Source organism: Anopheles moucheti, chromosome 3, assembly GCF_943734755.1.
Source record: "Anopheles moucheti chromosome 3, idAnoMoucSN_F20_07, whole genome shotgun sequence".
NCBI lineage: Eukaryota > Metazoa > Arthropoda > Insecta > Diptera > Culicidae > Anopheles > Anopheles moucheti.
The window spans coordinates 5,657,310-5,679,467 of record NC_069141.1 but is presented as its reverse complement, the minus strand read 5'-3'; the positions used below and the strand labels follow the sequence as shown (position 1 = coordinate 5,679,467).

General features: G+C 47.1%; 6 protein-coding genes across 8 annotated transcripts; 3 read left to right on the top strand and 3 right to left on the bottom strand.

Moving 5' to 3' along the window:
- The first annotated feature begins 743 nt into the window (after positions 1–743).
- On the top strand, positions 744–2,918 carry LOC128304841 (gastrulation defective protein 1 homolog). Of its 2 annotated transcripts, none has more exons than XM_053042082.1 (2): positions 744–816; positions 915–2,918. In XM_053042082.1, exons 1-2 carry the CDS (start codon positions 744–746, stop codon positions 2,795–2,797), a joined length of 1,956 nt encoding a protein of 651 aa, XP_052898042.1. In that variant the 3' UTR covers positions 2,798–2,918. The 2 variants fall into 2 exon arrangements, with proteins under 2 accessions (XP_052898042.1, XP_052898041.1); XM_053042081.1 differs by having other exon boundaries at positions 744–843.
- LOC128304845 (NTF2-related export protein) lies at positions 2,821–3,566 on the bottom strand. Its single transcript, XM_053042086.1, has 3 exons — positions 3,466–3,566; positions 3,305–3,391; positions 2,821–3,238 (listed from the first exon to the last, which is right to left on the bottom strand). Exons 1-3 carry the CDS (start codon positions 3,487–3,489, stop codon positions 2,927–2,929), a joined length of 423 nt encoding a protein of 140 aa, XP_052898046.1. The 5' UTR covers positions 3,490–3,566; the 3' UTR covers positions 2,821–2,926.
- A 165-nt stretch (positions 3,567–3,731) lies between these two features.
- Positions 3,732–6,184, top strand: LOC128304842 (zinc finger protein 184-like). 2 transcript variants are annotated; one of them, XM_053042083.1, is made up of 3 exons: positions 3,732–3,837; positions 3,908–4,049; positions 4,114–6,184. In XM_053042083.1, exons 2-3 carry the CDS (start codon positions 3,909–3,911, stop codon positions 5,866–5,868), a joined length of 1,896 nt encoding a protein of 631 aa, XP_052898043.1. In that variant the 5' UTR covers positions 3,732–3,837; position 3,908; the 3' UTR covers positions 5,869–6,184. The 2 variants fall into 2 exon arrangements, with proteins under 2 accessions (XP_052898043.1, XP_052898044.1); XM_053042084.1 differs by having other exon boundaries at positions 3,741–3,837; positions 3,900–4,049.
- Positions 6,185–6,444: 260 nt separating this feature from the next.
- LOC128304839 (THO complex subunit 2) lies at positions 6,445–14,774 on the top strand. Its single transcript, XM_053042079.1, has 13 exons — positions 6,445–6,602; positions 7,046–7,211; positions 7,280–7,533; positions 7,605–7,989; positions 8,059–8,955; positions 9,032–9,766; positions 9,835–10,428; positions 10,494–11,118; positions 11,189–11,605; positions 11,677–11,835; positions 11,920–11,960; positions 13,397–13,543; positions 13,659–14,774. Exons 1-13 carry the CDS (start codon positions 6,544–6,546, stop codon positions 13,986–13,988), a joined length of 4,809 nt encoding a protein of 1,602 aa, XP_052898039.1. The 5' UTR covers positions 6,445–6,543; the 3' UTR covers positions 13,989–14,774.
- Positions 14,647–18,536, bottom strand: LOC128304844 (G-protein coupled receptor 143-like). Its single transcript, XM_053042085.1, has 5 exons — positions 17,801–18,536; positions 16,076–16,497; positions 15,674–16,001; positions 15,489–15,602; positions 14,647–15,403 (listed from the first exon to the last, which is right to left on the bottom strand). Exons 1-5 carry the CDS (start codon positions 17,948–17,950, stop codon positions 15,248–15,250), a joined length of 1,170 nt encoding a protein of 389 aa, XP_052898045.1. The 5' UTR covers positions 17,951–18,536; the 3' UTR covers positions 14,647–15,247.
- A 622-nt stretch (positions 18,537–19,158) lies between these two features.
- On the bottom strand, positions 19,159–21,228 carry LOC128304958 (uncharacterized). The gene is made up of 5 exons (XM_053042212.1): positions 21,024–21,228; positions 20,547–20,684; positions 20,281–20,469; positions 19,677–19,842; positions 19,159–19,549 (listed from the first exon to the last, which is right to left on the bottom strand). The coding sequence occupies exons 1-5, from the start codon at positions 21,226–21,228 to the stop codon at positions 19,159–19,161; spliced, it is 1,089 nt and encodes a 362-aa protein (XP_052898172.1).
- Positions 21,229–22,158: the final 930 nt, after the last annotated feature.

Genomic DNA, 22,158 nt, shown 5'->3' with positions numbered 1-22,158 from the left:
CGATACATACCGTACGCCATCTCGCAACTGTGTTTGGAAAAGATGCAGAACACAAAAAATGCTCATAAAGTACGCACGAACGGAATGCAAATGTTTTGCTGATACCTCACACTGTTTGTCATCGTAAAATGTACAACCGGGCACGTTACCGCAGCGTAGGTCGTAAAATTTGAAATGGCTTTCACGTTGGATTGAATGGTAGTGTCGTTGTGAAAGGGTTTATTCCTGCTTTAGTATCGTGACGATTGGATTGCACTGCTTTATCGATGATAGTAAGGGCTCTCCTCCACTGTAGAGCGTCCATAATTGTCCTATGAAATAAAGTTTTTTGGATCTGATCTCTGATCTGAGTTCTGAAAAACAGAGCTTAATAATATCGGATTCTTCTACTACTATCTACTGCTATTTTATTATTTTTTACGTTTTACTAAAAAAATACCCAATGCGTGAGCTCTCAGGACAATGCATCCATTTGATACACTAAATTACAAATCATCAGTGTCATCCTCATCAGACACATCAGTCATCATCAGTCATACTTTTAGACTAAATAGAAGATGTATACAATTGTACGCAATCATCTACTGAAAATCCGTTTAAATTTGAAAATAGTATTGAGCGCAGTGTTATAAACAACACCATCATGCAAATGATTGACGAACCCTGCAGCACTCTTTTTGACAGCACGCATTTTGTTGATAAACACAATTTTACCGAAACCCGCAAACGGAAAATCGATCGAAATGAATCGAGGTAAAATCACATTTGGTAAAATAAATCTCACATCATCTGGCCCCTCCACTAGCTCAGCAGAAAGTGTGAAAAATCCTTCATCATCATCTGGTAAATACAAAAGCATGTGCCTTCAACCTTCCAAACCTTCCAATCAGGTTGTTCTTCGATTATTGTTTTAGATGGAACCGTGTCAGGGTTTGGATCGTTTGGACGAAAGGAAAACGCCAAAGATGATCCCGTCGAGCGTATAGCTGAAGAGTTGGACAACAGCAAGCTACAGGAAGTGATGGGTATATCCGGCTTTGGTCGAAAACAAGCCAAGCAGTTCGATATTAACGAAATGATACAAAAAGCAAAACAAAACGCACCGAAAGCGGTTGTGGATCAAAAGGCTATCATTGAAGCGGATAAAGATAAGAAAAGCAAAGATCAAGACGATGACTATGATGATGACGAAGAAGAAGATGAAGGAGTGATTGGTCCAGTACCAACTGGAGATGTGAACGAAGTTCGACGCAAGAAAGTGGATAAAGGGGACGAATCGGACGGTGATGATGACGAAGACGAGTACGATGACGATGACGAAGAGTTTGATGAAGATGCGCCCATCAATAAACTACCTCACTCGCATGAGGTAGAAATGCGACACGGAAGCAAAGCGGTTATTGCACTCGCCAGCGACCCATCCGGTGTTCGATTGGCTTCCGGATCGATGGACTACAACCTCAACTTTTGGGACTTTTCCGGTATGGATAAATCGATGAAAAGTTTCCGTTCGATGCAACCATGTGAAAATCACCCCATCCGCAATCTGTACTACTCCTTTTCGGGCGACATGATGCTGGTCGTGTCGGGAAGTTCCCAGGCGAAGGTGCTCGATCGCGATGGATTCGAGAAGATGGAGTGTGTGAAGGGAGATCAATATATTGCGGACATGTCTAAAACGAAGGGTCACATTGCGGGTCTGACCAGTGGATGCTGGAGTCCGGTTCGACGCGAAGAGTTCCTTACAAGCGGGATGGACTCAACGCTCCGGACCTGGGTGTTTGCGAAGACGAAGGAGCAGCGTGCCGTCATAAAAACACGTGCACAGGGCGGTCTAAAAACGATTCCAACGAGCTGTGCTTATAATCGCGATGGCACACTAATTGCGGCCGGATGCAGTGATGGATCACTGCAGACCTGGGACACGCGTAAAATGTTTGTCCACACGACTCACTGCATACGTGATGCACATACCAAGGGGTCCGATATCTCGTCGGTGCTGTTTTCATACTCCGGCTTTCAGTTGGCTTCGCGTTCGATGGATGAAACGCTCAAGCTGTGGGACATGCGAGCATTTAAGAAACCGTTGCACGTGTTCGACGGATTGTTTAGCCGGTACGATACGACCGATTGTTGCTTTAGCCCGGACGATACAATGATTTTGACCGGCGAATCTTTACCGAAAGGTGCCAAACAGGCCAACCTTTTCGTGTACGATACGAAAACGTTCGAAACGGTCGCGAAATTACCGATCACCGATTCCCACGTCATTCGCACATTGTGGCACCCGAAGTTGAACCAAATATTCGTCGGATGCGGAAATGGTACGATACGCGGGCTATACGACGAGAAGCGAAGTATGCGTGGTGCCAAGCTGTGTGTCATAAGGACACATCGGAAGAAGAAAGAGTCCGAAATTGTCGGCACGACACAGATTATTACGCCGCACGCTCTGCCAATGTTCCGGCAGGAAAAGACTCGATCGGTGCGCAAGAAACTTGAGAAGGACCGTATGGATCCGGTAAAATCCAAACGACCCGATCTGCCTATTACCAGCGGCCAGGGTGGACGTGTCGCAAGCTCCGGTGGAACGCTTTCGTCGTACGTCATTCGTAATTTGGGTTTGAGCAAGCGCGTGGAGGATGATCAGGATCCGCGCGAGGCCATCCTGAAGTACGCTAAGGAGGCAGCCGAAAACCCGTACTGGATTGCGCCCGCATACGCCAAAACGCAACCCAAACCTATTTTCAACAGCGAAGATGAACCAGAAGCAAAGAAGACAAAAACTGAACAGTAAGGTAGCATTACAATTCCGTTGTCGAAGGAAGTAATGAAGCAATCACTCTTTATTCTGTTGGCAATGTTAGCCTATTATTCATTGGCAATTTAATAGTAAATTAAAGATAAATGACGCAGCCTCACAACACTACAAAATGCCATCCTGTAGGCGGAAACAGTCCGAAACGATCTTCCACTTGTCTCCCTGGGCCGTGATCATGAACGTTTGCTGGAATGGTTTCGCTGGGTGTTCGTGGAACTTTACCATGCCGGCAACTTGCATGACGAAGGTTAGCTGGGAGGATACGGCATCGTCTACGATGGGCTGTGCATCGATCGATATGACTGTGTGCTCCGAGCGTGGTAGATCATGGAAGTATTTCTGTATTTCTTCCTTTCCCTTCGCACCGTTCCCATTCCACACGAGCAGCCCCGTGTCCATGTATAGTGGGCCCATATGCTGTACGCAAAGAAACGCATTTTTACTCACTGCAAAACGATGTAATGTTTTTAAACAGAGTCATACCTGACGCTTCTTATCCACATGATCGTAGTACAGCTTTACGAATGCTTCCGCTGTGGTACATACGGTGTCGATTTGCGACCGCATTTCCTACAAAAAAAAATAACGTTAACTTACGCCCATGGAATGAAGTTTCTAGCTTCGCCTGTGCCGAGGATAGTTACGTTATCAATTTTAGCAGAAGCCATAGTGATTTTGGTTGGGGTTGCTAATGTAAACTGAAGAAAATCAACAAAACGTAGCGCCAACACAGCCGGTTCAAGAACAGCTTGTCTTGTTTATGTTTTCATTGGCGTTTGAGCCTAGAGCACGGTGGGATTTATCCATGCGAGTTTGTGCATTATTTTTTATTTGTCAATCAATTAATTTGTCCGTTAGCGGTCCTTTGGTGATCTTTGCGGGAGAGCGTCATGAACAGCTACAAGCTGCACATTGCGCCTTGTTTTCTGTTTTGTGTCGTAAATGTTGCATGTTTCTTGTGATATATCCGGTTCTGTTCCATTTTTATGATCAGTTAACAACTGCAAACACGCTTAGTAAGTGTTATGATGTATTAATGGTAAAGCAAAAGTTATTTAATTAACACTTTCAACGATAGCCTTTCAGGATGAATCGAAACGGAACAGAACCGATCATGAATGCCTTAAAGTGTCGGTTCTGCCTTGAACCACATTATCCTGAAGCTGGAAGCTTTTCTATACTGAATATACCGTTCAGTATCGCACTTAAGCGAGTATTTTCATTTGAGGTGACTATAAAGGCTACAAACCGGTAGTTTGCGCTTGCCAATTGTTTGAAACATTCTTCTCCAGGTCAAATCGGAGCGACATTTACCCGACTATGCGTGTAAGGTATGTTCCGCGATGGTATGGCAATTCTATACATACAGCGTCATGGTGGAAGACAATCAACAAAAACTGCAACAACCATGCTCGTTGCTGAATGCAGAATCTCCACGGAATTTCGCCGAAAGTTATCGCATAGATGGCCATGAGCATGTGGCCATTAAACGCGAACCGGTTGAACTTAGTAATAGTAGAAGTCCTGTACCTTCATGCTCTAGTAATGCCGCTTTCGACGAAAGTTCACGTCATAAGATGAAAGCTGAACTACAGAACGAGGAGAGAACACCGGTAGAAATTGCTGTAAGTCGTAAAGTCGTTTCGCAATCTATGACGCCGCCAGTTTCAGAAAACGATGTTGCTGGAAATGTTAAGATGGAAGAACGCGAACCGATTGAACTTAGTCCTGTACCTACATGCTCTAGTAATGTTGTCGTCGAAGGAAATTCACATCATAGCTTGAAAACTGAACCACAGGACGAGAAGAGCACGCCAGAAGAAGTGATTGTAAGTCGTGAAGTTGCTTTGGAAGTTATGACACCGCCTGTTTCTGAAAACGATGACGATGGCACTATCAAGTTGGAAGAATACGTTCTCCAAGAGAACACTGATAGAAGCAATATGATGGAAGGTATTGCTGATAATATTACTCAGGAACAACAGGCAGAGGTGCCCGTTGCAAATCGTGAAGTTGCTTCTGTATTAGAAAATCCTGTTTCTGCTAACATTGAGATGGAAGAACAGGATATAACAACACACGTTGAAAAAAGTATTGCAGGTATTGCGGAAAAAGTTACCCAGGATTATCAGGCAGAAGACGAAAGTAGCAGCACCAGTGACATGATGGACTACTATAAGCCAGCTGACGAACCAACCGAACCCGATTTATCCTCTGCTAGCAGTTCCCAAGGCAATGCACACGATCAAACCCAAACCGAGGAATCATCATTACTTCTGTGCGATAAGTGTGTAACATGGTTCTCCGACAAAAGGCAACTGAGAAATCATCAGCGTATGCACAAAACGAGTGAGTGTCCCATCTGCAAGAAGATGATAAAAGGTGACTTTATATCGCAGCATCTTGCCGCCCACGAAGGTGCGTTCCGGTGCGATATATGTGACGCAACGTTCGCGAGTTCCACCAACTTACGAATACACGAAGATATGAAACATTCGGCCGATGCACAACAGGGCGACGAGAAGTTTCCCTGCGAGCTGTGCGAACGAAGGTTCCACAACAAAACACAGCTGTCCCTCCACCAAAAGAGGCACAAAATGAAACAATGTTATATTTGCAAGAAACAGGTTAACACCACGCACTTTCAGAATCACATTTCCGCTCACAAGGGCGCATTCCTCTGTGAACTGTGCAATCGACCGTTTTCATCTCGCTCGAACTTGATGAACCATAAAAAAGTGAAACATAGCCCGGTGTACATTTCGTGCGATCGGTGTGGTCAAACTTTTCCCAATTTAACCAAGTTGACAGCTCATATAAAGGGACACCAGCGGAAACAGTGCCCTATTTGTAAGAAAGAGTTTCGACCTAATAAGATAAAGGAGCATCTCGCTTCACATGATGGTGCATTCCGTTGTGATAACTGTAGGAAGACGTTTTCCACTAAATACAGCCTAAACAAACACAATCGTACATCTATCCGTTGTAGAGCTGAAAGCAGTGACAGTGACTCAGAGTATGAATTATCACCAGAATCAGGGGAATAAAATGAACGGTTTAGTAATTTGGAAACTACAACCGGTTCCGTGGCCTAGCAGGAAGGTGCTCGTCAGCGACCCGCGCATCCAGCATCTATGGCCGTAAATCTTGTTTTTGAAACACACACTTGTACTTTAATGAACGTCAGGAATTATCGAGTTCGATATTCATTTTCTCTTTATTCGTAGCTAAACAACTGTTGTTGCTATATCTCTTTATGAATAGGTATTCTTAATGTTAAGCGTTGTACTTACAACAAGACAGTCAATCCGATGTGCAGGTATTACGAATGCCAGCCGTGTCACTTAGGGCATGATGCATTATCTTCCGTTTTGCCAGACTGTAACAGTTGCAGTCAATTAGTATTAAATTATCTATAGGAAAACACCAAATTCACCTTTTTGCTTTACAAAATCCGAAAGTTTACGCTCACTTTTCGTTCTTTGCATAAAACTGCCATAGTTGCTATACTTCAACGGTGCGTTTGAATACGAATTCGAACAGGTTATGTTCGAGCCCCGCAGTTCCATGCTCGAACTGTCAAAAGCTGTCCGTTGCGTTTACATCCGCCATAGTTCAGCGCTTGACAATCGACGCCATCTTCCAATTTGCCATTTTTATAAACAAAGTGCTTGTGGACGGATGCCGTGTCGCCGAGTCGTCCGTGTTATTTCACGCCATTGATGACCATGTTCAACGCCGATGTCTGGAAGTTGTGGGAAAGAAGCGGAAAATCCGAGTTGTAAATATCGTTTCTTGGTTCGCTTATGCCGGTTGCATTTCGTGCTTCGTGCGTCGCGTTTGGTGGAATCGTGCCATTGCAAAAGTGTACCCCGCGCCCCCTTCTCCCCCTTCCACTCCATATTCCGAGCACCATGTGAAAATGTCAAAGTGATGAAATTCACTTACGTGAGGCCAATCCCGTATTTCGTGGAGTCGCGCCGATGTGCTGAATTTCGAACGCCGGCCACATGAATGGACCACGGACGGAACGCGAATGCAAAACGCGACCAACCGACCGAGCGAACGAGCGCGCGGGATTGCGTAGAAATGCGCCTCTTCGCCGCCCTTTTCCGCCTACCTACATTCACTAACACAGTGCGTATTATGTTCTTGGTGTTTTGTTTATCTTCCTTCCTGCGCCGTGTGATCCATCTTTCGTCGTGGGACCTTGTTCGGAACCAGCTTGAAGCAATGCAAGGCACTGCTGAAGGACGATCTGCAGAGTCCACTGTTCGGGAAGAACGAGCGCACGAAAGGCATCTCCCGGGCAATTTACGAGCTCATCTCGCGTGGCATCCACGGTCAACTGAAGAAGGATAGCGTACTGCAGATCCTGGGAGAGCTTGTGGTAGGTGAAACGGACACTCGCGTGCTTGCGGGAAGCGTCTCACACGCTTTTCAATTCCATCTCTGCAGAGTCTGCACAATGACGTTCCTTCTATACTGCTGGATGTGTTCGGAATCTTCGATGCGGAAACTGCTGGCGCGAGTGGAGATGCACCACCGAGCGAAGAACGTTCACTATTTTGTTACATCGTGAAGGAGACGGAACGGTTTCTGTCGGAAAAGTTACTGAAGGAACGGTTGGAAATCGATACGCTGCAGGATGTGGGCACAATCAAGAACCGCAGTTTTTACACACGGTTCATCAAAGTGAAAACAAAGCTCTAGTAAGCTTATCTCGGCCATTTCGTTCGTTCGGTAGGGTTCCTATTTAAAAAAGGGATGCTTTTTCTTCCAGCTACAAGCAACGCCGATTTAATCTTTTCCGCGAAGAGAGTGAAGGCTATGCGAAGCTCATCACGGAGTTGAATCAGGAATTTAATCAGGACACGATGACCGTACAGAATGTGCTGGAAATTATAAAATCGTTGATCGGATGCTTCAATCTCGACCCGAACCGGGTGCTTGACATTATACTGGAGTCGTTCGAAGCGCGCCCGGAACAGGATCGAATTTTCATACCATTGCTGCAGGCCTATATCAACGATGGAAACATCATCTGCGAGGTGCTCGGGTACAAGTACCGGTACTTTGCGGACGTACAGACACCGGTGTCACTGTTCAAAGTTACCGCATTGTTGCTTCAACACCGTGTTATCAAGCTGGAAGATATTTACGCGTGGGTAGGTAGCCGGAGTGTACCCGTAACTACTGCGTGCAGCAGCCTAATATGTATTTCCGCAATCCTTTAGTTAAATCCGCCGGACAAGACGATCGTAGCAGATTGGGAAGCAGAAATGGCACAGGCGAAGGAGTATGTCCGTAAGTTGAACGTAATCCTTACCAACAAGGACAAGGAACCGGAACAGGAGCCCGAATTTGAAACGGCACCGGAAAAGTATGCGCTCAACCAGAAGTGGGGTCTTTGCGAGGCAATGCTAATGATTGGGGATTGGAACACGGCACAGCAATTGATACGCAAACTTCCGGAACAGTCGGTCATGGTGCATGAACCGATCGCGCAAGCACTGTGCCGACTGTTGCACATGATCATTGAGCCGGTTTATCGGTTAAAGTGTGCCCTCCCGGCAAATATAAAGGGTCGCGCCATTTCGACGTTCGGTGTGCTAAATAAGCTCGCACCACCACCGGTAACTGCGCTAACCAAGCTCCGGCTTCATGCGTTCCCGATGTTTACCGCTCTCGGACCCTCGCTGCACTACGATTCGGTGCTACTGTATAAGCTGCTTCGTCTGATGCGCGTTATTCTGACTGATATGAATGTGGATCCGCTTAACCCGCCTGCACCGGGCAGTACGCTGACGGAGCACGAGCAGCTGTACTATGACATTCTGTCGCTGCTAGATTCGTCCGTGCTGCCAGCATTGGCTTACATGGACTGTAACTGTTGCGTAGCGGAAGAAATTTGGTCCATCGTAAAGCTCTATCCGTACCAGTATCGATACAGTTTGTATGCACGGTGGAAAAACGATACTTTTCAGCTCCAGCCACAGTTGATCCACCGGCGCGGCACAGCTCAGAAACAAATCAAAGCGCTAATGAAACGGGTCAGCAAGGAGAACAGTAAACCGGTGGGTAGACTAATTGGCAAGCTCAGCCATTGTTCGCCCGGATTCCTGTTTGAATACGTAAGTGGAATATCGAGCTCTGGGATCTTGCAGTTTTATGACATGCGTACGATAATTCTTGTCCGTTTCCCTGTAGATTCTCCTGCAAATACAGATTTATGACAATCTAATTGCACCGGTTGTGGACTCGCTTAAATATCTCACATCGCTTTCGTACGATGTGCTCGGGTACTGTCTTATCGAAGCGCTCGAGCAGGTTGATCGGAATCCGATGCAAAACGACGGCACCAGCATCTCGCTGTGGTTACAGAGTTTGGCCAACTTCTGCGGTGCCATCTACAAGAAGTATAACATCGAGCTGAGCGGTTTGCTGCAGTATGTCGCTAACCAGCTGAAGTCACACAAGAGTCTTGATTTGCTTATACTGAAGGAGGTGGTGCAGAAGATGGCCGGTATCGAGGCGGCCGAAGAGATGACGAACGAGCAACTGCAAGCGATGTGCGGTGGAGAGCTGTTGCGGGGTGAGGCAGGCTACTTCAGCCAAGTGCGCAACACGAAGAAGTCTTCGCAGCGCCTCAAGGAAGCGCTTGCCAGTAATGACCTGGCGGTGGCATTGTGTCTACTGATAGCGCAGCAGAAACATTGCGTCATCTATCGTGAGACGGCCCAAAGTCATCTGAAGTTGGTGGGCAAACTGTACGATCAGTGCCAGGATACGCTGGTACAGTTCGGCACGTTTCTAGGGTCAACGTATTCGGTGGAGGAGTACGTGGAACGGTTACCGACCATACATAACATGCTGCAGAAGTATCACATACACTCGGATGTGGCGTTTTTCCTAGCGCGCCCAATGTTCTCCCATGCGATTAATGTAAGAACTAGTGAAATAACAATAGGAACAAGAGGATTGAATTGTTTTCCTCCTTTTTAATTTTGTAGCAAAAATACGACCAGTTACGTAAAGCGGAACCGAACGGGAAAAAGCTGTCAACCTCGCAGAAGATGGCCAAATACCTCGAGGCAACGGCACAGGTCATGAATCCGGTAATTGAATCCGTTCGCCCACTGCATCCGCCGAAGATTTGGGAGGACATCAGTCCCCAGTTTCTGGTCAGCTTTTGGTCGCTGTCGATGTACGATTTGCAAGTACCCATGGAGAGTTACCAGCGAGAAATTAGCAAACTCAAACAGCTGTCCATGGCCGTAATGGAATCGAAGGAACAGAACGCATCCAAGAACAAGAAGGAACAGGAACGATACGTCGCTCTGATGGATAAACTGCAGGACGAGCGTAAGAAACAGCAGGAGCACGTGGATAAAATTATGCACCGGTTGACCAACGAGAAAGACTGTTGGTTCTTATCGCGATCGGCTAAATCGGCCAAAAATGAAACGATCACCCAGTTCCTGCAGCTGTGTCTATTTCCGCGCTGCACGTTTACCGCGCTGGATGCGATCTACTGTGCAAAGTTTGTGCACACCATCCACAACCTGAAGACGGCCAACTTTTCCACCCTGCTTTGTTACGATCGGGTGCGTTAGTTTAGACAGTTTGAGACCGATGTCATTTCTTATAGTTTCCCATCTTCATTACATAGATATTCTGCGACATCACGTACTCGGTAACATCATGCACAGAGAACGAAGCGACTCGTTACGGCCGGTTCCTCTGTGCGATGCTCGAAACGGTAATGCGTTGGCATTCGGATGAGGCGACGTTCAACAAGGAGTGTGCCAACTATCCCGGTTTTGTGACCAAGTTTCGCGTCAGCAACCAGTACTCGGAGGCAATCGATCATGTAAACTACGAAAACTATAGGCATGTTTGCCACAAATGGCACTACAAGATCACCAAAGCGATGGTGTTCTGTCTGGATTCGAAGGATTACATGCAGATCCGCAATTCGCTTATCATCCTGATGCGCATTTTGCCCCACTTTCCGGTGTTGACCAAGTTGTCCCAGATCCTCGAGAAGAAGGTGGAGAAGGTACGGGAGGAAGAGAAGAACCAGCGGCAAGATCTGTTCGTGCTGGCATCGAGCTACATCGGTCAGCTGAAGGCGAAGGCGGGCCAGATGATGTTGGAATCCGATTTCCATCAAGTACCGGAGAAGACGTTCAAATCGACCGCTTCAACCGCGTCAGCAACGACTGTAGTCGATCAGCAACAGCAACAGCAGCAGCAGGGTACGAAATCATCAGTCAACGGTAATGATATCAAAGGTGAAATACGAGAGTGTTGGTTTTTTTTATTAAAAAAAAAACTAATTGTTTCTCAAAATGCCTTACTTAGGTGGACAGAGTACGAGGCAGGTATCTGGAGGAGGCACCAGTAATTCTGGTTCATCCATGGGCAACGGTACAATCAGCGGCACAGCAGGTGGAAACTCAATATCCTCATCATCTAGCTCCGTAGGTGCAACGGCAAATGGTAGTCTCGGAAGTAGTGGCAGCGATCATCATCGCGGTATCGACGTGGTAAAGAAGGAACCGTCGTCCACAGCGTCTTCCGTGTCACGGGACAATTTAGGGTCCTCTTCGGCGAATCGCGAATCCTCTGTTTCAATGACACGTGAAAAGTCCTCGAAGGAAATCAAACGGGAAGAGCGTGCCCGGGAGAAGGAACGAGAGCGTGAGGAAGCGGCCGCTGCGATTGCGGCACTTACTACGGATCGTAAACGTGAGAAGGAGAAGCGACGGGATAAGCGAGGTATGCTGGAACTAATTGTGAGAGTAGAAGATCAGAATAACATTCAATGTTCAATGTGTTCCATTCAAAAGATCATTACGACCACGAACGGGAGTCGAGAACCAGTGAAAGAGACCTAGCGCCAAGAGATCGCAGCGAAAGAGATTTAAGCTCGGTGTCCAATTCCAGCAACGAACAGCAGCACAGCAGCAGTACACGACGTAGCCAGGATCCCCCAGAACATGATAGAGGTGTGTGCAAGTCTAGCCACCGATTTAGTTTGTTGTTGAACAATTAACACTAATACGCCATTTGGCCGTTTCCGATATCTGCAGAGATGAAGCGCCGCAAGCTGGAAGGCTCTAGCTCCTCGAAGGTTAGTATACTGGAGGTGTCGAACGGTCGGTAACAGGCGGTCTCTTCGCATACTCGAAAGGTGCACAAGGAAGGCAAGGATAGCGATCGCGAAGGAAAATGATCAGCAAGAGCAACATTCACACATTCTCAGACACAATAATGTGATGGCAGCTGGTGGTGACAGCGATGCGCAGTCAAACCATTCGTCGGTGCTAACCGTTTCGTTGCACACAGTGCGGTGCATGGTTTTTGTTTCACGGAAGGATGTTTCATCCCAGCGTGCGGGGGCATTCCTTCAACCCGATGCATAGATGGTGCTGCTGTCTCATTCCTGAAGGAATGAGGGGTTTGCGGACAGACGTACACGAGAGGTGAAAAACATGGACGGAATACACACTTTCGAACGATTTCTTTCTACCCAAACCTTTGTTAGCATGGGGGTTTTCCTTGTTAGTACGGCAACTTTCGATCAAATGGCGCAACTGTTGAAATACGGGATGCCTTGTGGAACACACGACTTGATTAATCGCCTAATGAGACGTTTGTACTGCACGGCTGGAGTACCGCAACACCTCCCATGGATCGTTTGGAACGAGGTCTCAATGTAGAGATGGGTTTCGTGAAGTTACGACGCATGCTATATTCTACACGGGAGCAGCTGCGCTGAGAGATATCTTCAACGTACCGGGGCAGATTGAACCTTGGCAAAACCTTTGGCGGAATGGCGTAACACTGCGTAACAAGTAAGCCCATTGTGACGTGAGTGAGCATGCAAGTAGGCAGAGTCCCGCACAGGAATGTGTTTACATTCCTCACAATCTTTCACTTGTGTGACGGTTTATTTTGTCGGTGCGAACTGAGTGCGAACGTAGCAATATCCCATGAAGTGACGCCGGGCGGTGTGTAGTTTTTCCGGTTAGCAAAGTGCAAACTTCTGTCAATCGTACGGAGAGTCGTTGTGGTCGCATTATGTAGTACAGAACTCTCCTTCCCTCCAATACCAAGAGGTATGTATAACCGTGTTAGAATGGTTTTTGACACAAATTCATTTCAACTCAATCTTGTTTTGTGTGTGTTTGTGTGCTACCAATCAAATGATAACTTTCACTAAATTCAATCGGTAACCTTCCGACAGGGGTTCGCGGTTTGCTTTTTAGTTTGAACACTGGGTATTTGTTATTTTTGTGGGCTTTCGAAGGGGGAAAATGTGGCGCATTTCTCTCTGCTAATCATCCTATCGGTGATCATCTCTTTTGTCCTACTCACAATGTGACCAATGGGTCAGGACTAATAATACAGTCAAACCTGTGGCTACTGATCGGTTGCGAACGAGACAGAAACAAACTCCTACATAATAATCGACAAGTATAGAGCAATCGAATCACCCGCAATGGAATGTCATTAACCTGGTATCTTTCTCCCTTCTGGATAACATTTTCCTACACCCGATCGCAGAGCAAACACGATGACGGTGTCAGCAACACCAATCAGCAGCTCTTGTCCGAGTCTAAAAAGGAGCGCAGCAGCAAGACGAAGGATAAGCGCGACAAGACTGACGAAGAGAAGGAACTACGCAAGGAGCGTAAGCTGGGCCGCAAACGGGTATACCGATCTTCCACACGCTTGGGCACGAAAGCTTCAACACGCTTGGGCACGAAAGTTCCAACACGCTCACAAACAGTTCATCGCAACCCCCTTTTGTTTTGTTTCCTTTCAGCAGGAACGCAATCCGGAGGAATCACTGCTCACAGATAAACGGTTACGCCGGGAAGAGGAAAAGGCAAGCAAGTTGCTATCCCACCAGAACGGTGATAACGACGGTGACCTACCGCCCATGTCCGTATCATCCTCACACCGGGAAAAGCACCATCATCACCATATGAAGGAAAAGTCACCCTCGTACCATCCCGGCAGCGGTGGTGGTGGTGGTGGCGGAGGTGGTGGCAGTGTACTGCGGGATCACCGCGAACGTTCACACGATCGCGGACTGGACCGCGGTGAGAAGCAGTACTTTACGAAGACTTCCCGCACACGTTCGGGGTACTAGAGATAGACAGTTGAGTTATTGTAAAGAAAACGAAAGGAATACAAAAAGGCGTACTAGTGACAGAGTGTCAGAGTAGGGCAATATGAAGGAAAAAGGATTTTAAACAAAACAACCTTTCGGTATCGATTGCTCCCCCAACAGTGCTGGTACGAATTTGATTGGTAAATCGCTCAATATGCTACGTTCTGTGTGTACCGAGTGTTGTGGGGGAAGATTTTATTGCTGTAAAGTTAAGTAAACAATACTAAATGGATCAGCTTAATCATTTATCGTTTAGAATTCTTTGTTCCTGTTCTAGCTCTGCTGGCATATTTTGGCTTATCTGTAAGGAGGTCTACACAAACTGAAACGAGTTGGATTACGCTCCAGTTCATTATTACTGACGTGAATGCGTTCCGTGTAGAGAGTTGCAGTTAAGCTAAACTATGATGCTGCTAGGGTCATGGCATGAATGTGCGTACACATAGATCTACTAGCTAGCGAAGGAACTGATCAGCTGGGAGACTGGATCCCAACAATCACCAAGCTCGGCATAATTTAACTGCACTTCACAGGTTCACTGCAACCGTGAAGACCGTGCGTAATATGTTCAAAGAAGGAATGTTAGCAAAAAAAAAACCTAATTCAATTTTACCTCTGTTGTATGAAAGCGAACATGCGTGAAAGAGGCAATCGTTCGGTTGATTCTTATCATCAAAGGAGTGCAAAAGTAATCAAGAAAATTGTGTATATTTTAAGCTAGACACACCGATATAATGGCAGTAGAACTATAATAAACTTTCTAGAGTTTAGAGAAGTAAAAAAAAACATGTCTTTATTTGGTTTCATTGCATGTTGTTTAAGTGTGCTTTTTTTGGTTCTCGACCATTATATCCACTAACTTGAGCTAACGACCATTGACCGTAGATGTTCGGTTCTACCGATAACTTATAACTGAATCTACTGCAAAACGAGCGCTGTTATCAATAGGTTACTTAGTAGTAGTGTCTTCTGTTTATCTTCCAACCTTAGAACTAGAATAGCTCCTTGAGATAAAACATCCTGATGTCTCCAAATGATAGATCCCCTCTGGACGTGTCTCCCTTATCTGCCGAGGTTAGATCAAACGACTCCAGCGTGAAGATACCTTCCCGTAGCAACCATCTCCGCCAAAGAAGATGCTTGAGCCCCCTATTCCTTTCGCTAGATGCGTAGTAAACCAAATTTGTCCTAGCGCCCGTGTTATGTCCAACACGACACATTAAGTAACACACCCGGCGTCATACGAGCGAGCAAGAATTGATGCTCCGGGTCGGTTTCGGAATCAGTTCAACCGACTGTTGGTTCAGGTGTAAGGTTGAGGCGGACGGTGATTCCATTTTAGCCTGCAACAATGGTGTTCCTTCGTTGTGCACCATGGACGTACGGTTGCGTCGCTAGAGTTGAAGTTATAGGAGACCAAAAAAATAAGCAAAGGGTCAGTAAAGCACTTAGGAACAATTCGCAAAAGACTATACTTACTCGAAGTTCTGCACTGGAATCGGTACTACTACCCTGACGGCGGAATCGCCACCGACAGTTCCATTTCTGGTAGACGAGCGAATTAAAGAATGCCTGCAGAGGATTCGTAATGGCCTAAATTGGGAGGAACGGTTCAGCAAGATCAGTTTCAAAATACTGTTTTGTCTGCGTAACTCTCTACCCACCATTATGTACCACACACTGATGACCAGCGAAAAGGGCAGATTGAACCACATGGTCCACAGCACGATACCGTTCACAAGATTCGGCAACCAGCATACGTAAAACACGAGATTTATGAGGGAAAACTTGAGCTTAAACTTCGTCATCAGGTCCCGTTCGGTGTTGGACATTTGGCTAAAACGTGCCACCAGCTGTCGGTCGACTTCCCGCGATGCCTGGTAGTAGATGACCGGGTTCGCGACCATCACGGCTATCATTGGTCCGTAAGTCATCACATAATTTGGCAGGATGCGCATGTACGCCGTCGTCATGTCGTGCACGTTGTGGCAACTGTAGGAAGACAGAGAGGATGTGTGGAGTGAGCGGCATTCGTTTGAAGGTAACCATGTAAGGCAGCTACGTACTCCGCATCTGGCACATAAAGCACCGTCAATCCGACGCCGGTTAAAAGCGCCGATATGCTCCACACGTAGTAGTGATACGTGCGCAGCGCGTACCGTGCACCGCCCAGCTGCCTTCGTACGTTGATCGCGTAGCAGAGTGTCCACAGCCAGGTGCACATGTAGAAGTACTGTATCCAGGCGGACGAAACGGCACAGAAAATGACGTTCGTCGTATCGTCCACGTCGCTGTCCGGTGGTAGCACATCCTTGATGTACTTCCACAGCGCGGATCGAAGAAATACCCCCAACGAAGCGCACAGATCTGCGACCGCCAGCCAAACAATGATCTGTCGGCCTAGGTTCTGGTTTGATAAGGTAAGCTCACCGCCGCGCCGTCGTCGGACAGCGTGATGCGTGGGTCCATCCTCGTGTCGGATCCAGATCTGCAGGAAATAACGAATTATGACGCAAAGAGTTAATCGAAACAGTTTCCAATACGATCGTCCACCTGGTGTAGTGCTTATGTGTAGTGTTAGTGTGTAGTGTAGTGTAGTGTAATGTAGTGTACTTCATGAATATGTTGAGAAGAGTCACTCATTCTTAGTTGCGGAGTCATTCAAATCAGGAGAGTTGACTCTTAAAAGATCTCTGTATCTTTAAGATCTTGATGGAGATTCAGATTAATTAATTCAGTACAACGATTCTTTCAGATTCATGAATCTGAATCCGATTCACCCAACATTAGTCCTGTTGCTTTTCCTTAATAGATAAGAATCCTTCTACTCCTGCACGGCGATATTTAACCTGTACGGGTCATCGCAAGTTTAATTGGGAGAAAACCCTAATCAACCTCCCAAAAAAAAATGGATGATTATGTCAGACTCGACACAAAAACTGTAGTAACCTAGGTCAAGCGGAGTCTGCTCTACACGTTCAAACAGTTACGATTGCTCACATACAGCCGGGAAATGAAAGGGCGGGCCGCCGCACCACATTCCTAAACGGGATTTGTTATTTTGTTTATTTAATTTCAACCACAAGCACCGAGTAGCTGAAACGAGCTGATAATGATGCTAAATGAGGAGGTACAGGAAATGCGCACCAGTAAAAATCGACTCGAGAATTTCCGAAAGGCAATCTTTTCGACGCGATAAGGGCTTAATGTCTCAAAAGACAATTCCCCACTACTGCAGGCCATGCACGAGCAAGAAACGATCAGTGATGTGATCATTGGACAAGTTTTGTTGTTGCACATAGTAGCGAACCGGTGTGATGAGTCAGTTGTCTCCGGACTTGTAACGTCTTTTCGGACAACTTGTAGCGTCTTTTTGTTAAAACACTCTTTGGTGAGGCACAAAATACAGACGAAAAAATATCTCTCAACCATCTCGTGATGTAGTAAAGGCCGCGCCTGAAGATAACACCAGATAAAACAGATGAAGCGAATGACCTCGCCGTAAGATTCGTGCAAAGTGACAACATTGGGCTTAACCTGGGCCTTTGCTCACTGCACCACCCACTCCATGCACTCGTCTAATTCGTGTACTGTGGCCGGGTCGCTACTCTTTATTATGCTTTCTTCCGGTCAATAACGCCATGAAACAAAAAACCGACAAAACCGCACTTGAAGTGCTTCCTGTGACATTGCGGCCTCTTTCACTATGCCTTAGAAAGCAGCTCCAGCGTGTGTCGTGGTACGCTGGAATTGCCCTGAGAACATTCTGCCTGGGGGGTTTTTCTCGTTACCTGATAGATGGCGCCGGCTATACCGAACACGGATGACACTAAGCACACCACGATATAACCGTCCGTATCGAACTCCGACATCAGCTTGATCGCCGGTGGAGATCGTATCCGGTTGTGGCAGCAGAACGTCTGTATCGTTGGGTCCGCCATACTGTCCGTTCGTGCTGTGCGGAACCGATCCACGCCCGCCGGATGGCCGGTGACAACTGAACCCGATTCGCTCAACCTACACTGGTGGATTCGGTGCTGTCGCCGGTGCTTATTGCTGCAGTGGACATTTCGTGTGCTCACTGATAGTTGATTGGAGTCTCAGCACCGGTTATCACTTTTTCCCGCTATTAGTCCCACCGGGGCTACACATGGGAGGCAACAAAAAACTGATCGGAACTTTCGATGGTTCAGTCGTCTAATGAACAAAAACTGATGCCTTTTTCCCCGTCCAGCTTAGAGCACCAACTGCCGATTCGCTTTATCAATCTCCCGCAGAGAGTGGACTCCACTGTTATGACCAGCCGCGGTCAGCTATCATGAAATGCACGAGTTCCAATAGTGATTACAAAAGTTTGTAGAACGGGGACCGTACCGGCTGTGAAGAGTTAATCCCGCTTGAATGAGGCAGTGGACATTGACATCGAGCGGAAGATCACACGCGACTCGGGAAGTAGTACACCTAGCACACTAAAGATCGGAACAGTTCCAACAATTCTGCCAACATTACTTCACGTGCCTTGTATCACCACACCCGTTCTCGCGACACTGGACGGATATCTTTCTGCGGTGTGAAACGAGCCACCACGGCACGGTGTATGTGTGTTTAAGTTTAAAGCGACTGATAAGAGCAAAAATGCTGGCTAGATAAGTGGCCTGCCGCACTGACAAAGTGACACACCGGACACAGACGCTAGCCCGGGCAGCAGCAGCTCGCGTGCCGCGTTGCTCCCAGTTCGGGGTGAAACGAGTGACTAAAGCCACCTTTTTCCCATACAGCAGCACGCAGAGAGTGTACATTTCTTGGACGCAATGTGAAGCCCCGCAAAAGTTATGTGTCCCCGGTTTAGCGTTGGTGCAACTATGCTATGTACAAGGGTGTCTGTATGTGGAAGAAGTTCCGTAGGGAGCCTATTCCATTTTTGTGCCTTTAATGCCTCATTCGTATCGTGTTACGATTAAGTTGGCTGCGGTTTATTAATCATCGGAATGATGTCCCTTTCACCTAATACTACAGGTCCCTCCGATGCTGATTAATGGTATGATTCGGATAGCGTTATTTATTCATTCATAGACAATCCACACAAACAGAGAGATGACATGTACAGCTCGATGGTAGACTAGATTAGTGCGTGCCGGCCGGATGATCCTCACTGTACCAGCTGAAGCCTTGCAAACAATCCCAGCAGTGCCGCACCGACGCCCGTCATGTGCGTCGAACAGTGTGTGGTGAGCGCGTTCGGACCGATCACACCATCTCCCTCATCACCGTAATACTTAAAGCAGCCTTCCCCATTCTGCCAGCTAACGATGGCCGCCAACCAGGCCGGGTTAGTAAACTCGGTCAGCGGTGCATCACTGAACGCGCAGAGAAACACCTGCTCCATGAACAGATCGCGAAACAGGTCCGGATAATCAAAGCCAGCGATCAGCCCCGACTCGCGCAGTATCTCCTCGCAAAGGGTGCGCTGCCCGTCGGCTACGAAGCTGCGGCCGACATTTGCGAACCGCTGCCGGCCGAGCACGATGTAGAAGAGCAATCTGGAGCAAAAATTATCGGTTTTGATAAGGCTGAAGTGTGTTGATGTTGTCCAGATGCGCTCGTCAGGAGAGCCGGTCGGGGCGGGTCAAGAACTCGACCAGCTGGGACGCTAACCCGCGTACTTACTTGTGCGTTAGATGGTAGCCGTACGACCGTTTGCGTAGCGACATGGCGCCACTACATTCACGGCTAAGGATGAGCCGTTTTGTAGCCGATCCGCTGTTGGTTGGGCTGGTGGTGCTGTTGAACTCATTTTCCGACTCGTTCACCAGTAGTTCGGATAGGCATTCATCTTTAGAACGAAAGTGTACGTAAATTGAGAATTAATGTGATTGGTATTGGTACGATTGGTAAAATAAGTTTCGACTAGACACAGACTAGCTCAGGAAGAGGTTGTAGAACCTGGACTATATAACTTGTGGACTATATAGAGCTATACAGGACGAAACCCTCTTGGAATGTCTGGAAGGACAATGGAGGAGCCGCTACAATGACGGGGTTCCGGTGGGTTTGGTCATGTGATGAGAATGACACCGGACAACCCAGTTCGTGAAAGTCCATTTAGGTCGTCCACATGGACAGAGGAGTCGTGGTAGGCCCAAAATAAGATGGAGTTGACTTGTTTCGCTAGAAACGCTGGGATAATAGATTGGTTGACGAGGGTACTCGACCGTAAGCCTGGTTTTACAGTTTGAAAAATACGAAAGTACGATTACAAGTTGATGCTTACCCGATTGCAATTCACTGGGACCTCCTGCATCGATCGCCTCCAGATAGCTCTCCATCAAGGTTTGCGGATCATCCACCAAGAGTTGACTTCGACGACGTCTGCTTCGTCGACTGCTAACCCGATCTGGTACGGCCCCATTATTGTCACCTTTTGACTCCCAAAATTCTGAATCTATCAACAACTTCGAAACTGTACATCCCCCAAAGTCCCGAGAGCCGAAGGTGTATCAGTAATTTCTTTATATCTCTAGCAAGTTCGGCACTTACCCACTGCGTTAGCACCACTCGGGAAGCTAAAGATGCTCTCGATGCGGCTTTCGACAAAATCGCACTTTTTGGCCAACGATTCCACGAACTGGCGCTGCTGCTCCGGCAGTGGTTGTTTCAGTATGGTTCTCAGTTGTGCTTCAGGCCCCAAAAAAAAAAAAGAATCCAATGTACGGACGATTTCATTTTAAAAATTAATCATTTGTTCCGCAATGGGGAAATTACGGTTTCATTGTCCCCCTGGCAAGGGTGGTCCGGTTTAGGTCCGACCCGAAGACGAATGCAATTTAATTAGCGCCAAATGGAATGGAACAGGCAGGATTAGGTGGGCTTAGGACAGGCAAACAATGCCCGCAGTCGTTTGTGGTGCTGCGGGTTGTCGTTTTGTGTCGTTTTCCATTCCTTTGCGTTGAATTTAAATTTCCCGAACGGAAAAAATCGTTTTCGAGGTTTTTTTCGTGGTTGTTTCTCACTCACCATTGGCGATCGCAATTCCCAGCAGCAAATCGGTGGTGAGATCCTCGTAGTTAGCCACACAAACGTTCACCAAACGGTCCAACCGCACTAGTAGTGCATCCGGTGCAAGTTCACGTTCCACTGCTTCTGACTTCCAGGTGGATTCCGGTGAACTGGCCAGAACTGTGCCACCGAACGTTAGTAGCATGAGCACCAAAAGCACCATTTCGAGCACGAGTTAGCAAACGAGTTGGTAATGTCACACTAATATTTAAAATTCACGAAGGAGTTTAAAACGAAGGAGCACCACTAGAAGAACTTCATCGACAGTAATGTCCGCTGCGAGTCCGTTCGACCATAACACAAGACGACAGACGATGGAATGGCAGTCAGCATTTCATCCAACGGTTCTTGCCTTGGAAAGCAAAGAACTTTCGCCCGGCTGAAGAAGCTGTGAAGCAAATCAAGCAAAGCAAGAGCATGCGTACGCGCGTACAGGAAGCGTACATTACCGCCGGGTCAGGTTTATACGTACGCACGGAAGGGACAGCAAGCATCGGCAGCACTGCATCTGCACGCACACGAGTGCGCCAGTGGTGGAAGGAAATAAAAATTTATTTCCCGGATTAGCTTAAATCCACCCGGCTAATAGGAAAGCAATCGACCGGCCGAATGCTGCTGCTGCTGCCGATGGGGGTGATGCTTAGTTTTCATTTTCGCCTACCCCAAAACCGACCCGACTGGCTTGGCCGTTGTGCTCACGATGACTTCCGGAAATGAAATAAATATTACACTCATGATGAATCCAAATCTTGTCGTCCACTGGCAAGACCCGGGGTTTCGGGGTGGGTGCGGGTGAAAGGAAATGGGGATAAATTAATTCCCATCACCGAAACCAATCGATTGTGGATTTTTCTGAATGAAAGTCTGACGTCACGTCCAGAGGAATTTGCTGTGCTTGCGCTTTATTCGCCCATTATTTTAGTACAATTAATATTGTTGTTTGTTTCCTTAAAGATGAAATGAGACTAAAACAATCATAATTAACGAAAGTGGTAAAGACTTCTTCGCGTGAAAATAACCCTACCGCGTGTTGTGTACTCGTTCGTGGCATTTATTCAACTGCTCGTACGCACATTGCGGATGACCGTATGAT

Bases quoted from the DNA above. Each gene is read 5' to 3' on its own strand.
- LOC128304841 (XM_053042081.1), top strand. From the start codon at position 744: ATGAATCGAGGTAAAATCACATTTGGTAAAATAAATCTCACATCATCT. The intron at 844-914 runs GTAAATACAAAA...TTATTGTTTTAG, and splicing joins AAATCCTTCATCATCATCTG to ATGGAACCGTGTCAGGGTTT.
- LOC128304845 (XM_053042086.1), bottom strand. From the start codon at position 3,489: ATGGCTTCTGCTAAAATTGATAAC. The intron at 3,392-3,465 runs GTAACTATCCTC...TTTTTTTTGTAG, and splicing joins CTTCTGCTAAAATTGATAAC to GAAATGCGGTCGCAAATCGA. The intron at 3,239-3,304 runs GTATGACTCTGT...CTTTGCGTACAG, and splicing joins ATGTGGATAAGAAGCGTCAG to CATATGGGCCCACTATACAT.
- LOC128304842 (XM_053042083.1), top strand. From the start codon at position 3,909: ATGAATCGAAACGGAACAGAACCGATCATGAATGCCTTAAAGTGTCGG. The intron at 4,050-4,113 runs GTGACTATAAAG...ATTCTTCTCCAG, and splicing joins AGCGAGTATTTTCATTTGAG to GTCAAATCGGAGCGACATTT.
- LOC128304839 (XM_053042079.1), top strand. From the start codon at position 6,544: ATGACCATGTTCAACGCCGATGTCTGGAAGTTGTGGGAAAGAAGCGGA. The intron at 7,212-7,279 runs GTAGGTGAAACG...CCATCTCTGCAG, and splicing joins AGATCCTGGGAGAGCTTGTG to AGTCTGCACAATGACGTTCC. The intron at 11,836-11,919 runs GTGTGTGCAAGT...CGATATCTGCAG, and splicing joins TCCCCCAGAACATGATAGAG to AGATGAAGCGCCGCAAGCTG.
- LOC128304844 (XM_053042085.1), bottom strand. From the start codon at position 17,950: ATGGCGGACCCAACGATACAGACGTTCTGCTGCCACAACCGGATACGA. The intron at 16,002-16,075 runs GTACGTAGCTGC...GTCTTCCTACAG, and splicing joins CTTTATGTGCCAGATGCGGA to TTGCCACAACGTGCACGACA. The intron at 15,603-15,673 runs GTGGGTAGAGAG...CTCCCAATTTAG, and splicing joins TCAGTGTGTGGTACATAATG to GCCATTACGAATCCTCTGCA.
- LOC128304958 (XM_053042212.1), bottom strand. From the start codon at position 21,228: ATGGTGCTTTTGGTGCTCATGCTACTAACGTTCGGTGGCACAGTTCTG. The intron at 20,685-21,023 runs GTGAGTGAGAAA...TGGGGCCTGAAG, and splicing joins GGGAATTGCGATCGCCAATG to CACAACTGAGAACCATACTG. The intron at 20,470-20,546 runs GTAAGTGCCGAA...GGGGATGTACAG, and splicing joins GAGTGGTGCTAACGCAGTGG to TTTCGAAGTTGTTGATAGAT.